Here is a 15,902-nt window from a genome sequence, read left to right as displayed (position 1 = left end):
TTTATGCCCTAATCAGAAATCGAACCCGGGACCACTTGCAACTAATGAATACGCGCTAGCTACTACATTAGCGGGAAGGATTCAAGAATTCGAATAATACAAACGTTATTGAGTTGATCATATGTTTAACTGTGATGTCATTTGGGGTTATTCTATTCCCCCCTTTACCACTTTATTCCTGACCAATTTAAATCCCAAACATTAGACTCAAGTCTAATTTGAAAAATTAACCTGATTAAAAAGAAAAATGTTACCATGGAACAGATACACATGTTCGCGTCGACCGAGTTTGGATAGGGAGGACACGTTTTCCGCCCATAACGAAAAACTGACACGGTCAATCGTCCTGGTGTTTCGAAATGTGGAATTTGTGTAACAAAATACATCGAATCTATATACCGTGGAGTCCGCTAAACATAACTTTCGTCTTTTGCATAGCTGTATTGCGTGTATCTTCCCTATCCAAAATCGCTTTCAAGTTTCTCGCCCATAAAAAGGAACTGACCCTATCAATCGTCCGGGCTTTGCACTTTGAATTCTGTATAACAAAACATCGAATCCATACCCTAAATCGTCCGCTAAACAGTTTTTTAAGGCTGTGTTACGTGAATCCTCCCCATCCAAATTCGCTCAAGTTTTTCGCCAGTAACAAAAAATTGACACGATTCATCTTCCTGGGATTTTGAAATTTGGATTCTGTGTAACAAAATACATCGAATCCATACCCTGGGGGTAAGGTGTGTGTGTGTGTGTGGATGTGTTCTGCAATTGCTAACATACCGGTTATACAGGGTGTCCGAGAAGTCCTTCCCTGATTACAGAAATTAATAACTCAGGCTAGAAATAAGATAGAAATATGAAACAGGTGTTGAATTGTTTACAAACTATAAAAGTTTTTTGTCTGTGTTAGGTTTGTTCTGTTCTACCAAGTTTTTTTTTTTTTTTTTTTTTTTTTTTTTTTTTTTTTTTTTTTTTTTTTTTTTTTTAAGGTTTGTAGTACGTAAGTAAGAAGCCCAAGAAGCCATGCCAACCAACCAGGAGAAGGCACAGTGTGTCCTGTGGTACCATGAGAGACGATCACCAACCACGGTGCAGAGACAGTTCCAGTCTACCGAACACGTGTACCAGATCTTGAAACCCTGCAGCAACGAATAACCACAGTCGTTGCATCGATCCCTCCAGTGATGTTGGCTAATGTGTGGATGGAAATTGAATATCGCCTAGATGTGCTACGTGCTACCAAGGGTGCTCATGTGGAAGTGTACTGATGTGACCAAAACTTTTATAGTTTGTAAACAATTCAACACCAGTTTCATATTTCTATCTTATTTCTAGCTTGAGTTATCAATTTCTGTAATCAGGGAAGGACTTCTCGGACACCCTGTATTTAGTCCACTTTCGCACTGATTTTTGTGAGCATTTGTTCAACATCTATTACACACAATTCTTCATATTCCAATAGATTTATTTATTTATTTATTTTTTATTTTTATTTTTTTTTTTTTTTTTGACAAAAGAAAGAATGTCATATACGTATTTGTTTTATTAATTTCTTTACAGAATGGTACAGTGTCTAGAAAGAACAGTATTTAGAAATATCTTCAGTTCAAAAGAAAAGTAGAATTTCAAACTACATATAAAAACACATTCCCAATATACTTCTTTTTCTTCTTCGTTATATACATTTGGCTTACATTGTCCCTTGTAAGTTTTGTACTTTGCTGTGAAAACAAGACTACTCGTCAACATAAAAGATGAATTCTACTATTCGAGTACATTACACACAAGCAAGTGTGCATTCATCAACTTAATAAACGATATTTCATATATATTTTTTGGTAACATATTTAATACAATCTGGCAGTAGAAAAAATAAACATAGTATGGAATTAAAAGTGATTCCTTCTAAAAAGTTACAATCTGTAACAGCTATTTAGTTGATTCTTCTACACGTTTCTAATTTATATAAACATTATAGTTATACCCTTGCGTACATCTCTAATTTACAGACACAAAGACTACTCTATATTCAGTTTCCAGAGTTTGTTGATTACGCATACGTACAAAAAAAAAAACACATATCGACCCATCCTTTAACTAAACGCGTACACAAATTTGACACAGAATACAAATGTTGTTTTAGCATCAAATGCATGCAAACACAGAACACACATTCCTCGCACACATTCTTAGGACAGCAATGAGAAATGTATATTGTTACTTTAACTACAGAAGCGCTAGCAATAGCTGAACACCGATTAATTTCTCCCTCCTCTTTCTACCTTCAGTACTTCTTTAGTATGATGGGACTCAATTGCAGTTTTTTTTCCTCACCTCCAATAACTGATCATTTGAATATTGTATTAGAGACAATACTGAACTATTTTAAGCTATAAAGTGTTCTTGTCTCAGCCAATATTTTGACTGAGTCGTATATTTGAAGTACCAACTAGTAACTGTCCTTGACCCATCCACAACACTAGTAGTAGTGCTGTATTCCATTTCAGATACAGAATCCCCCCCCCCCCTCCGTCCCATTCACAAGTTGTACCTTGTAAAATCCAATACCTTTTTACTTTATGGTCATGAATAATAAAGTACAGAACAAAAATGAAGGACCTAAATCATCCTTGGTTTTAAGAACAATTTTTGTCCTGTACTTTAGTTGGACTGGCGTTTGTGTCGTTCTGTAATGAAAAGTGTGTTTTGATATAATATCGTACCTCATATTTATTTGCTCTCTACTTAAATTATAGCTAACGTACTCTGGGATTTTAATTTTTCAATATGACTTTCTGTCAAAAACTTTCAAATAGATCGACCGATTTGATTGATTTTGCACATTAGGTGTCTGTGGATTTGCTATGCATTTTTCCCCCCCACAATTTTTAAAATAACGAAAAAACAGAGAAATCAAACTTTTGGGCTTCAGAGCAGTCTGCAACGTAGAAAATGTTATGAATAAAGGTAGTTAATGTGTCGTCGACTGATGGTCCACTGCATCATAATATAATGGACGATCGGTCAAACTACACGACAATTTACAATACCTAAAAGCCACTTGGCTGTATAGTGTGTTGTCCAAATTTTTTATACTGTATTTTTGTTTCTCCGCTATTTTGAAAACTATATAGAAAAAAATCACAAATTCCTTTTAGCTACTGTACAGTTCTCTCTAAAAACATATTTAACTTTAATCAAACAACATGTTTAGAAAGTATCACAGAGTATGTACATTTTAAATCGACTAAATAAAATAATAATGACAAAAAAAAATCTACTCCAGAGATTCTTACACAGTAAGTGACGACAATGTAAATGAACATTATATACAGAGCGTTTCAAAACAACACCGACAATGTTCGGGAGGTGATTCCTGACACCAAGATAAGCAAATAGTATAGACCAACCTGGGTGCACAAATGCTTCCTTTCGGAATTAGGCTGCCAAAATCATGAAAAAAAAAAAAAAAAAAAAAAAAAAAAAAGTGAATTTTAAAGGTTCATAGCTCCAATACTATGGGACTTACCGCAGTCGGATCAAAACTTCACTTAGGAACTAGTATGTGGCCTATCCATATAGCCGAGTTCCAGAATCCTGAGGTACTTCCGCAATATTTTTTATAGAGGTAGGTGGTGAGTACTTCAAATTATATACTCCCTTTATAAACTCCCTTTATAAAAGTTGTTGCGTGAGTACCTTAGGACTGTGGAACTTGTATTTTTGGATAGCGCATATATTAGTTCCTAAGTGAAGTCTTGACCCGAATGCAATAGGTCCCATAGTTTTGGAGCTATGGACTTTTAAAGTTCATTTTTCATGTTTCCGGCACCCTGTAACTCCGAAAGCAAGCATTTGTGCACTCAGGTTGGTCTATGCTTTTTGTCTTATCGGCGTCAGGAATCCCCTTTCAAACGTTGTCGTTGTTGTTTTGAAACACCCTGTATATATACGATGCATACGTTCCAATTCATGAACGCTACTTTTTGGTGCATGGTCAAGAAGCAATTCAGTTTATTTACGGTACTAGCTCCATTAAAACGAAAGCTACCATCATCGCAAATATTGGAAGAGGGTAGCATAATTATTCAGTACCCACCAAATCGGTTAATAACTTTTCGACAAATAAGGAGTCCATTAACAACTTTTACGGAAGTAGTCAGATTTCCGAGCATTTGACTAGGTATAAGACCGTAAATGATTATATTAACCAAGGATGTAAATACAGACCACATTTACGCTTATTTTGTATAATTTAATTAATTAGATATAATTGAAGTATTGATTCGTCTTTATTAAAAAGGAATGAAACATGTTTTGACTAGAACTGGAAGATCTTCCAGCCGGTTGTGCATTACCTTTTTATACATTCAACGTTTATTAGTTCCAAGAGAGATGAAATTCAAAAGTCACTATTGATGTGCTTTATATAATAAAGAATGATTATGCAGAAGATAAAACGAAACTTTAATTTTTAATATTTGTTATAAAACAAGCAGAGCATATTTATCCACTGATATTTCTATCACATTTTTGATTACGAACACCCTAAATTACACGGCTACCCTCAAAATTTGAAAATATTCTGTAAGAGCAGGAATTTTCATATAAATGTTAGTCCTTTCTGATGAACTGACTTTGTGGACGAATTTTTATCTAAGTTACTTAATTCAATTCCGGAAACATTTAATTTCTGAACTTAATTACCAGTGAATCAGCGAGCGAGGGAACTTGTGACGATGCACCTTCGTACTTTTTTTTTATACCACACACACACAGTTGAATAATCACTATAGAACTAAGATTCCACGAGACGAAAACTTCACAATACAATAGTTCTTAATTTTGCAGTAACACTTATAAGTTGCATTAGTGTGTGTCTTTCTGGACACCTAAATTCATTGATTATTAAAATGCTTTTAAAAAAAATATTTTAGGAACGTTGCTTCAGTAAAAATTCGGAGTAACTATTGTAAAGATCTCATCCGACATTGTATTTAACATTTCATAAAGAAAAAAAATACATAAACAGTATATAAAGAAAAATAAAATAAAACGAAACTGATAACAATATAAACATCTTTTAATGCAGTGAAAAATAAAAACATTGAAATTTTATAACAGAAGCTGAAATTGCTGTACAGTTACTATTCACTATGTAATTGCTGATTATGTTTAAATCTGACTTCAGTTCCGATGTCTTGGATGTGTAATCTTACTTATTTTTATATTCACACTAAATTTTCCGCAAATATACTGCATCCAAGAACAAGCAAAAAAAAAAAAAAATCCTTATAAAAAAACTAAACAAATTAATTAACAAGAAGCCTGAAATTATATAACAGCCACGTAGACGACAGAAAATATATTACAGCAAAGAAAGTGTATAAATTCTGTTCATCAAAACTCCGAAATTTCACATACAAATGTACAATCATTTGGAAGATGAAGTACATAAATTACTTCATGCTATTCTAAGCGAGAGTAAAACATAAAAATACGTTATTCTCCTGTTTACTTTAGGAATTTTGTTAATGAAATCGCCATAACAGATAGCGGCTATTTTACTGTCTTGAGCATTTCTCCCCTTCAATACATATATACTCCCTTGACGCCCTACCTGCTAGAAGTCTCGCATTTCTCATTAGACAGTATATTGTTAATCATGAACGTACGTTTCCAGTTGCAGAAAATTATTTTAATACTGCTTATAGAAATTCATAAAGCAAATCTCACGCCCTATACAAGTGATACAAATACGTAAATGAACTTCCGTATCTCCAACCGGTGAATCAATCCCTATGATGATATATCGGATCGATGGACATTATTCAAAAAAAAGTATATGAAGTTTTGACTTATGTTAGAAACGTTGAAAACAAAATGTATTTATTAATGATTTGTACAGTATTATTTTGGATGTTTTCTGTTTACTATAAAAAATACTTTTCTGTCCTCTAATATATATGTTGTGTCAATAGAAAAAGAGAATACTTTATATTACCTTGCAGCAATACATAATTAGCAGATTAAAATACCTGCACTGCACAGACACGCCAAAATTTCAGCGGTTTATCTTTTCAGGTATAAGATGTACGCCAATACACACAAGAAACGTCAAAACTTGGGGAGTTCTACAAATATTACGACCAACCATAAAAAGTAAACAATTTCAATTTCTAAACACAAGGTTTTCGTCCTATGAAATATATTTGACAATATCGAGGTAAAGTCTTGCATCATTGTCATGGGTTCCGGCATGAATCCACATATAGCGCCCCCTAACGCCGTATACTAGCCCTAGAACCTCAATTCTTAAAACAATATACTCTTTCTTACAGCATCACATACGCACACATCACAAAAATTTATACGTATCTACACAAATATTCTCGTTTGATAATATATATAAAAAAAAATACATCCATCAATTAAGTCATATTCTTCAGCGACGATACTGCTCAGAAACTGAAAATACACCTCCTTCGCATCCTACACAGAGTTATCATTTAATAAAAACGCTAAATAGAATATCCTTTCTTCGACACATAAATGCTTTTAAAGACTAACAACACATTAAAAAAACACAAAACATTTATTAAACGAACTAGATTTAAACCCACAAAAACAGGCTGAAGTGTTTTCTCCACTTACAGAGTTTCATGGCACTATTGTTTTATTCCGTAGGAATACGCCTAAGTAGTTAACATTTAATGTCGTACACATACATATATATGTGTATTATATTTTGCACACATATATATAAATATATACATACACACGCGCGCGCACATACACACACGAACACTTCTTTCGTCACAGTTGATGATGATGAAGTAGTTTCGATCATATAAGGCACTCCAACTGTATGAAACTGAAGTAATGGAAGATGCAATGATCAATACTGTACATTTCGACATTAGCCCGGCTTCTTCCAATCATATTTGTAACTGGGATGTCCATCGTACTTTCTTTTACTACCGTGTATAAGAGACTGCATCACCCATTCGACTGACACCAATGGAATAGATTTCGAAGTATAACAAACATTGATCACAGAATCCGGGCATGAGTCATTAGTTACTATTACATTCACACGCCGACAAAGATCTGCAATAACAGTAATAATAAGGATAAACAATACGTATAAAAATATCACAAAATTTTACCTTGAAAAAACGAAACTAGTTAAACACAGAAATTAACAATTTTTCATTAACTCATTAAGTGATAAGTCAAAATACTACCTCCGTTGATTGCATGTGCAAGAAAATCGCCGTTACTTTTATTATTTTTGCATAAACAACCAGTTTAACAAGAAGTCTCATTCCTAAAGGTATGGAGTTGATTATGAGTTTAGCGCCCCTTTCAGCAGCAAGTTTATCTGGGACGTGAACCTACTGATTGACGTGGAATCCGAACCACATAAGCTCCAACCGGGAACCGAACCTGGGTCTCCCACGTCAAACGCGCGTACAAACGTGCAAAGTGATTCGATCTTCATGTATGTGACTTAAAAGTCGGGTGAACAAGGCCACAGCATAAATGTCCAAAACAGTTTACGAAAATTAGTCGACGCACTCAATGGAGTTCGTAAAATGAAATGAAATCTTTAACGGTTATGCCGGTTAGGCTAAAGGAGACGGTGATAATGAGAAATGAGTAAAATGGTGGAATGAAGACAGTGGGAGGAAACGGGAGAACCCCGGGAAAACCCACGAACACGGTGTTTGTCCACCACAAAGTCCACACGGCGCGAGCTGGGATCGAACCAGGGACCCCAAGCACCGGAGGTGAACGCTCTACCACTGAGCCACCGCGCCCCCTCAATGGAGTTCGTGTTTTGACCTGTCTTTTAATATTGGTTGGATGGTTTGAAATTTAAGGTCCCTTTTGACTATCAAGGCCATATGGGTATCAAAGGTTCGTACTGAAAATATAGAATATCTGTCTCATAGAGAGTGGTAAATGATTAAAAATGTGTATTTCATAATAATCTTCACATTTAGTGCAAATTATAAAATAACTCCCAAGAATGCCCGTTCTTCGCATGGGAAGAATACAGTCTATGGAAAATACTATATCTTTTTTATGGTGTGTGAATGTATGGTTTTCACAATATAGTTGTTGCCCCGCAAATTCTATTTTATAGAAGTTACGTGAGCACTCACTCCTGCTTCCTACTTAGGGTCAGATTTCGTAGAACTCTACCTTATCGTCAACCTCGAGTACATGGGGACTATTTATATAGAAATTGGAAGTTCTACATCTGATAGAACAGCAACATAACTTTCGAGATTCAATTTTATACCTTTAGGGGTTGCATCTCGCAAAATCTACAATTCAATGGAGCCCAGGGTACAAGGGTTTCTATAAAATTTCAATGTTCTGCTCCTAATAGTTCCAGAGATATGAAAATGAAATGTTCAAGCTCCCTTTCTCCTTCTAGGAAAGGTCTGAACTACCAGATCCTAATAACTAAGAACTTTTGGGTAAGAAACAAGACAGGAAAATTATGTATGTTTACTCCAATTTTGGTGTAGTTAGTGGGGCTAGGAACTCGTCCCACTATGGGGGAAAATGACCCTGACCACTTTGAGAATTTCTTTCAGTACATGTTTTGTATATTCTTTGCTGGTTCTTTTAACTTCTTTACGGCCAGGATATTTGCTTATTGTTTTGTAGGGAAATTTTAAGACAGTGGGGGATTACATAATTTGCCTTTTTCTTTTGACTGGAAATCACTCACTTTGGGCGCATATCTCCTTTTGTACCAACCTTAGAATTTGGAAAGAATATTTCTCTTGTCATTGAAGCAAAAGACAAAGCATTTTTTCTTTTATCTTTTAAACAAACAGATATCTTAAAGGGGTTGAGAGCGTTCTAATTGTCTGTCAAAAGTTGAATATCTTTCGAATCCCTGAAATTGGAGGGAAGAAATCGTGCATATAAGCTCTTCAATTAAAATAAGGGACCACACGTTTCAGAGTTTTTAAAAATTACACACCAAGGTGGGAAAGAAGGTAATTACCATCATATACAAAATTTCTCTATTTATTTATTTAACAATCACCAGATACGACTCAGAGGCCATTTTATATTGGATATCTAACAACAACAATACAATGGAAAGGATTTGGGAATGTAATGGCCAGGGCCTGTTTTAATAGGTACCATCCTGGCATTTGCCTGGTAGGATAGAGGAAACCCCTGGAAAACCCGTCAGGATGGTCGGAAGCGGAAATCGAACCCACGACCTCCCGAATGCGAAGCCAACGCTCTACCATCGAGCTACTTCGCTCTTTATTTAGAACAGGCCGAATGAGAGGATTCGACTACAGCAGAGGTGTGAAACTCGGTACACAACCTTAGTTAAAAATAAGGAAATACATGTTTCAATGTTTTCTAAAATTCTGTTCCTAAGGCAGAAGGTGGGCACAAAGTTTTTAAAATATTCAAATTACTCCTTTATTCAGAAAGCGCAAAATGTAAGCATTCGTTTAAGTCGAACACGTGAAATTCGGTATTTAGGCTATTAACTAATTAAGACTATAGTGCTTTCAAAACTAGAAACAAATTGACATTTGGAGAAGCACGTGGTATGCTGTTGCACATCGCGGTGAGTCATCAGCTGGAACTGTCCTGTGAGTCGTAACAAAAAAGAAAAATTTCTAAATATTGGCCTGTTTGGATGGATGAAAGGGTGTTTGTCGTCCCAGTTTGTGCATCATGGGAAGGAAGTTTAGTCACTTCCACACAGAAAGAAACGAAAGACTAAAATAGCTTCTTTCCTTCTGAAAACACGTGTTTACTAACGGCAACATTGGAAAAATGAAATGAAATCTTTACGTTTAACGTCCCACGATTATGCCGGTTAGGCTAAAGGAGACGGTGATAATGAGAAATGAGTGAAATGGTGGAATGAAGAAAGTGGGAGGACACGGAGTACCCCGAGAAAAACCACGAGTACGGTGTTTCTCCACCACAAAGTCCACACGGCGCGAGCTGGGATCGAACCAGGGACCCCAAGTACCGGAGGTGAACGCTCTACCACTGAGCCACCGCGGCAACATTGGAATGTTAAGGTCTGTTGCCAAGGAAACCCTCCACCCACTGTTGCTAAAATGACGTTTATGATTCGACCCTCGCTGAGTGACCGCAATAACTGTGTGACGTAGATTCTCTTCTTCAAAACAAATCTGCACATGTTTTTGAGCTGTCACTTTGTTTCTAGTTTTGAAAGCACTTTAATGTAACATGTGTTTCAAAGTTTCCGAAAATTCAGCTTCTGAAAAGGAAAATCTACATATTAAAATTCCTAGTTTTATATTTAGTATACCTTATTCTTCTCGTGTGAAGAACGGGTTAATACTACCAGTCTAAAATATGGATACTTAACTGTGAGCGAAAATCTGTTTAAACCAGTTCAAACAATTTTTGGAAATAAATTATAGATAACTTACCAAGAAAATGATCGTTAATTTCATTTCCTTCGTCCACTGATTCTACCTCTGCTCCTGCATCACTTAAAACCGGTTTCCACATATGAAAGAACGCTTGACTGGAACTATGAGCAGCAAGCATAATGCATACTCCCGCCAAAGCCTTATGATCCAGTTTCTGCTCCATCAACTGGCCATCTTCACTAGATCGACCAGCAGGAAGCGCGAAATCTCTCCATCTCATAAGTTCTCCCTTAAAGGAAAATAAATATTAAGATGTGTATACTAGAATATAGAAGTGGCGAAACATTTAATGCAAAGTATTATAAACACTGTTGTACATTTTAATACATTATCACACAACTGAAAGTTTAATTATGCTCTTTGGGTACTACAAACGTGTTCTGCTAACGTTTTAACTGAAATCCCATCATGTAATATGCGAGGGTTGGAAACAAAGTTATGGCGATACACCCAGAGAGTACATGGCCTTTGTAGTAAAACGTACATACGTTTAGAAGCTTTCAATGCAATCCCCAGTTACAGTCCTGCTTTTGTTGTTGAACATAACAGTGCCCCATCTTATGCAGAATAACGTGTCCGGTGGGAAATCGCACTTTTTCTAAATGGTTCCTTTAGGTAAGAGATTAAAGCCATAGGTATGCTTATCGGGAGTCCATGAGGGATGTTCAAGGACTTTCCATCAACATCGTGAAAGTAAATCGCCCATAAAAGCAGCACTGTAATAATGGGCACTGTCACGTAACACAAGGGGCGAATGTGTTTGACAACTGGCACAGTTTTCTTTGCAAAGCATGACAAAAATTATGTTCTAAAAACCAGCGGCAGTGTGTAGCATTCACTGTCTGGCATGCAGGAACTACCTCCATATCATACGCCACTATCAACATCACGTTCGGATTTTCATGTCTTTGAGGCAACTTTTTGGTCCGGGAAACAATGGATCGTGAAACTCACTGAACTGATTCAATTCTAGCTCGTATGAATGCGTCAGATTTCGTCTATGCTAATGATTTGGTTCAGAAACAACTGTCCTTCCAGTCTGTGCAACACCAAATGGTTACTTGAAAGAGTATAAAATGTCCACTTTTGAACATCTTTAAGGTTATGAGGCATTCTTCGTATTTCTACCTCGGGCTTCCTCAATTTTTACTCACGCATGCTGCTCTACGAAAATATGGCTTTAGGACAGTCCAACTTCATACGAATACTTCACTGCTAAGTCTTTGTATGTGCCGTACGAACGATACTGAGTGCAGTGAATATCTCTGTTTACCACTATATATGGGGTAAGAACTGCGACACACTCAGGTGTGTGTGCGATGATGACAGTGAATGCTAGTACGTTATTTCCAGCCCCTGTAGAATGTCACTGACGTGTGTAGATTACTTTAAAAAATTGTTCTGTAGATTTTGTTACTAAGATTCGTTATTAACAGTATTTACTTTTCCGAAGAACACTGACACTGTAACAAAATATCTTTCGTATGTGACATATTTAGTACATGTGGATGAATTTTCAAAATAATCCCCACATAAGGCATCAGTGAAGAAAGAAAAAAAAGTTGTGCATAGTATCGATTCCTTCCAAAATATATTTGAAGGACAATACTTTACGCTAGACGAACATCCAGCACTTATTGACGTAACAAAATTTGTACCCATACTGCTGACCTGTACCGCAATATACTTAAACCAATAATATAGTATGTATATTGTTATATTCGAACTTCATAATCGCACTATGCTACTTTTCACCAACACCTTGTAACCTTCAGTTAGCGTTTTATGGATATTTTCTTCTGTTTGAGTTTCAAAATTTACAGTACACTTCTCCTTCAAGAGTGCTATATTCAAAAATTAAAGTGGTTCAGCCGTTTTCCCATGATGATGATACAGAGAACGTCGATTTGAATGTGGAGGAAAAGTTATACAAATTACCCCTTTAATGCGGAATTTTCAGAAACACTGGGATAAGTATCAGTTTGTTTTTAATGGTGACAGTATAGGAAAATTATGTCTTAAAATTGCGAAAACAATTTTTTAGAAAGCTAATTTTTGTTGTAACACATTCTTTGGATCTCTTGAGAAAAATTGTAGTTGCGCAACTACCTAAAATTATAATAAACATGGCGGCGACAATGTCCATTTATGCTTAAATGCTAATATCTGCTCACAAAACTGAGATACAACCTTCATTCTAGTATCAAATAAAGGATAATGCACGATTCAAGCGATCTGACTTAATATCTTTCTTAAACGTTGCCGTAATTATTTAAATATGGCTCCTATTATCTTGAAGTAGTTTTCTCCGTTTCATTATATTTATTTCATAGCAGATCACTACTGAACTACCAATAAAAGGAAAAACACAGCTCGACGTAAACGTTATATAGTGTAAAGTCTCATCTTTCTAAGGATAGCAATGTCATTTTCTCTATCTTAAAAACTGAAGGAACTAGTGCGTTTTGTGCAGCAAAAATGCTGAAATTTGAGAACTTATGATATATGAAGCTAAACAAGGTAACATGTGAAAATAGTTTTACAACTGAAAACAAACACTTTTGAGAATGTAATTTGTGTTTTAATAGGTTCTTTGAGCAACATGCAAATTCTAAAAACCTATTGAAAGTATGTAGCACGTCATGTATGTGGTGTCCAAGAGCGACCATTATATTATATTATATTATATTATATATATACATTATATATACATTAAAGTTTATGAAAGACAGATCTCTGTAATGTACGATTTTGTGAGAGTTGAAAGTCCGGGTGATAGCATATTTTATCTGTTTATCGTACAACGTATGCTCTTCACACTGCTGGACACGTCCATTATATCAAAGCATCACATCTGTATTTCCAGCATATGACAAAATTGAAATCCACGCTATTAGCCACATGAATTTACGCAGTTCGTCGAGAAGTGCTATTTTTTTTATTATATGCCGAATGGCTAAATCCTGATGTGGAATATGGTCAGATATGACCATAGAACAAGTTTTGATGTACGCGATGAAAGTGAATGATGAACTAACTCAAAGTAGGGACAACATGTTACCGTCATAAGTCTCTACATACCCACAATATCAACGAGTCTGTGAGTAACAGAGTTCGTTGAAACTTGCGCCGAAATTTGAAGTCTATAACCTACTCAGAATAACATTTTTCACTATTAGTATCATGGAAAACGTGGGACAGTAGTGATCTGAGAAAATCTGTAGACTGGCTAAAGCAACATTCATTTTTCAACGAATTTGAAGAGCTCAGCAAAGTGTAGCATGGCAGTATACATAGGAGAAAGCTGTGTAAGGAGTATTAATGGGAAACCATTTAAAACGTGACTTTTAAACACAGAACTCAAGTATCCTTATTAAACGCCACGGGAAAGACACTTGTTGTTCGGGATCCTAATAGTCAACTTTTTTAATACCATACCGCATACGTTGTAAGAAGTGAAGTAGAACTTAAGGATTCTTACGGTACGAATTATCTCAGTTTCCTCAAACTTAGTTCGATAATTTGAACGCAAGGAAATGAAGTCGTAGATCACATAGTTATTGACAGTATGTGGGAACTAAATAGTTTGAGCACTCTCGATGGTGACGACCTTTCACATCGAATACATTGGCCCCTACTGCTGTAAAGATTGTAGTATGTATCTTGATTAATAAGCAGACATCACGGAAACAATGTAGCAGTCGTTTTCGACTGATATGAAGAACAAGTACAAAATGTTTTGCATTTTTGGAAGGTCAGATGGTACAAAGCTGGAAGTGACAGAATTAAACGTCGTGTCCGCTCCACAAGGATGATTCTTGTCAAACACTGCAAATAAATCGACGTTGGTTAATTATTAGCTCAGTACATGTCTGTTGTTCATGCCCCTGTGAATGTGGATATGTTGATTGTAAGAACAGCAATGAACGAGACGAAGTCAGGAAGACCCACACTCATACTAGGTACAGACTTCGACTTTCTAGGTCTCACAGAGGCTTTGACACCACCCGGAGACACCATATACGTGTTAGTGCCCGGAAGTTCCACCACTGGTGTGAAGATTTATACAAGCAGTAAACTGTGCGACCAAATAGGCAATACGAAGGACTTTTTGGTGCTACTCCACGCTATGATTTGTGATACGACATATACATTCTATAATAAGGAATCAATTTCTAGGTTCAGTAAACTACAGAAGGACTTCAAGCTATGAGAAGTTGTACGGAAGTTCAATGATGTACAAGCAATGCAGGATACCAATGCATAAGTTGGTAAGAAAATGTCTTACTAAATATCTTTTTCAATAAGGTGGTAAAATTTCCTTAGTTGTATTAATTTAAATGTATTGTAATGTTCGGTAGAACGAACAGTACACGGGTGCTTTATGTCCTTCCCTTTTTATTATTATTATAGAAGTGTTTGTACTGTTTATACAACGGATCACAATAAGTGATTTCTATGTCTCAAAAGTTTTCTTTAAAGTTACGTACATTTGGTTCTCCTGATCATTGCAGCACAGAGGAAAAGTTACGACCTCCTGTATGTTAAAGCAGGAAATACGTAAAGATATCGCTTGCCCATTCCAGTGCAGAGGTAGGATTAGAGGAGTATCTCTCCCGCCCGTTACAGCTTGGAAAGACGGGAGTATCTTCAGCCCCATGCAGTTAAAGATAGGTAGGAAGTGACCAGTTAACAACTGAAGTCTTCTGCCTCGAGGTGTCCGTTTATATAGCCAGTCTTCAGAGGCGGAGTTTGTGGAAGGGTCGAAGAGGTCTTTTCTTTTTATATTCCGTCACTGGTAATGACATCCGTTGTCTGCTTGCTGGTGCTCGTGGTTTTGTTTATTAATATGAGACGCTTTCAGTATGAGGGAATCTTGCAGTATTTTTTATTTTTACACAGGAAGCATTTACTGTGAAGCTGTACGGAGGAAAAATAACAAATGAACTCAACAAGACGAGATTTAAGAAATACATCCAAATCGTCGTAAGAAAACCACCAGTTCACATCATTGACCTCGAAGCCTCTCTCCGAACTCAAGTGCAGCGCGCCAGCATAATTTTGTACAATGCAGACTTTTGTGTCATTACAAAACTAAGACTTTTTACAAAGTATTTGTGATGTTTCTCTTAAAATTTACGAGAAAATAATGTACAGAAGATCAATTCACCTAAGATGGCCAAAGTTTGTGCGCTCACCTGCTCACGACAATCCCTTCCTCCACCAACGGCTGTGCTCGATATGGTGGTCATGAGCCTGGATTATCGCCCTGCAACGCAATTTCCATTGAATCAATGCGAGTCAAAGGTGTGTGAGGGAAATTGTAGACCTCATCGTTTGAGAAGCTTTCCAGAGCCCCGCTATGGTGATGAGAAACCTTCGCGTGAGGTCTTGTTTCAGTAGGCCAAAGGCGCAGAAATCCATCGGCGACGACGC

At 36.3% G+C, this 15,902-nt stretch overlaps 1 protein-coding gene across 3 annotated transcripts in view; it reads right to left on the bottom strand.

Moving 5' to 3' along the window:
• Window positions 1-1,528: 1,528 nt before the first annotated feature.
• Window positions 1,529-15,902, bottom strand: part of LOC145666430 (uncharacterized) — a 150,275-nt gene continuing 135,901 nt past the window's right edge. For all 3 annotated transcript variants that reach the window (XM_081733647.1, XM_081733650.1, XM_081733649.1), the window contains exons 20-21: window positions 10,464-10,695; window positions 1,529-7,110 (exon numbers count right to left, since the gene is read on the bottom strand). In XM_081733647.1, coding sequence (XP_081589773.1) covers window positions 6,920-7,110; window positions 10,464-10,695 — 423 coding nt within the window. In that variant the 3' untranslated portion in view covers window positions 1,529-6,919. The remainder of the gene's footprint in view (window positions 7,111-10,463; window positions 10,696-15,902) is intronic.

This window comes from Thermobia domestica, chromosome 12, assembly GCF_964235325.1.
Source record: "Thermobia domestica chromosome 12, izTheDome1.hap1.1, whole genome shotgun sequence".
In the NCBI taxonomy this organism is placed as follows: Eukaryota; Metazoa; Arthropoda; class Insecta; order Zygentoma; family Lepismatidae; genus Thermobia; species Thermobia domestica.
This window is presented reverse-complemented; position numbering and strand designations above follow the sequence as displayed.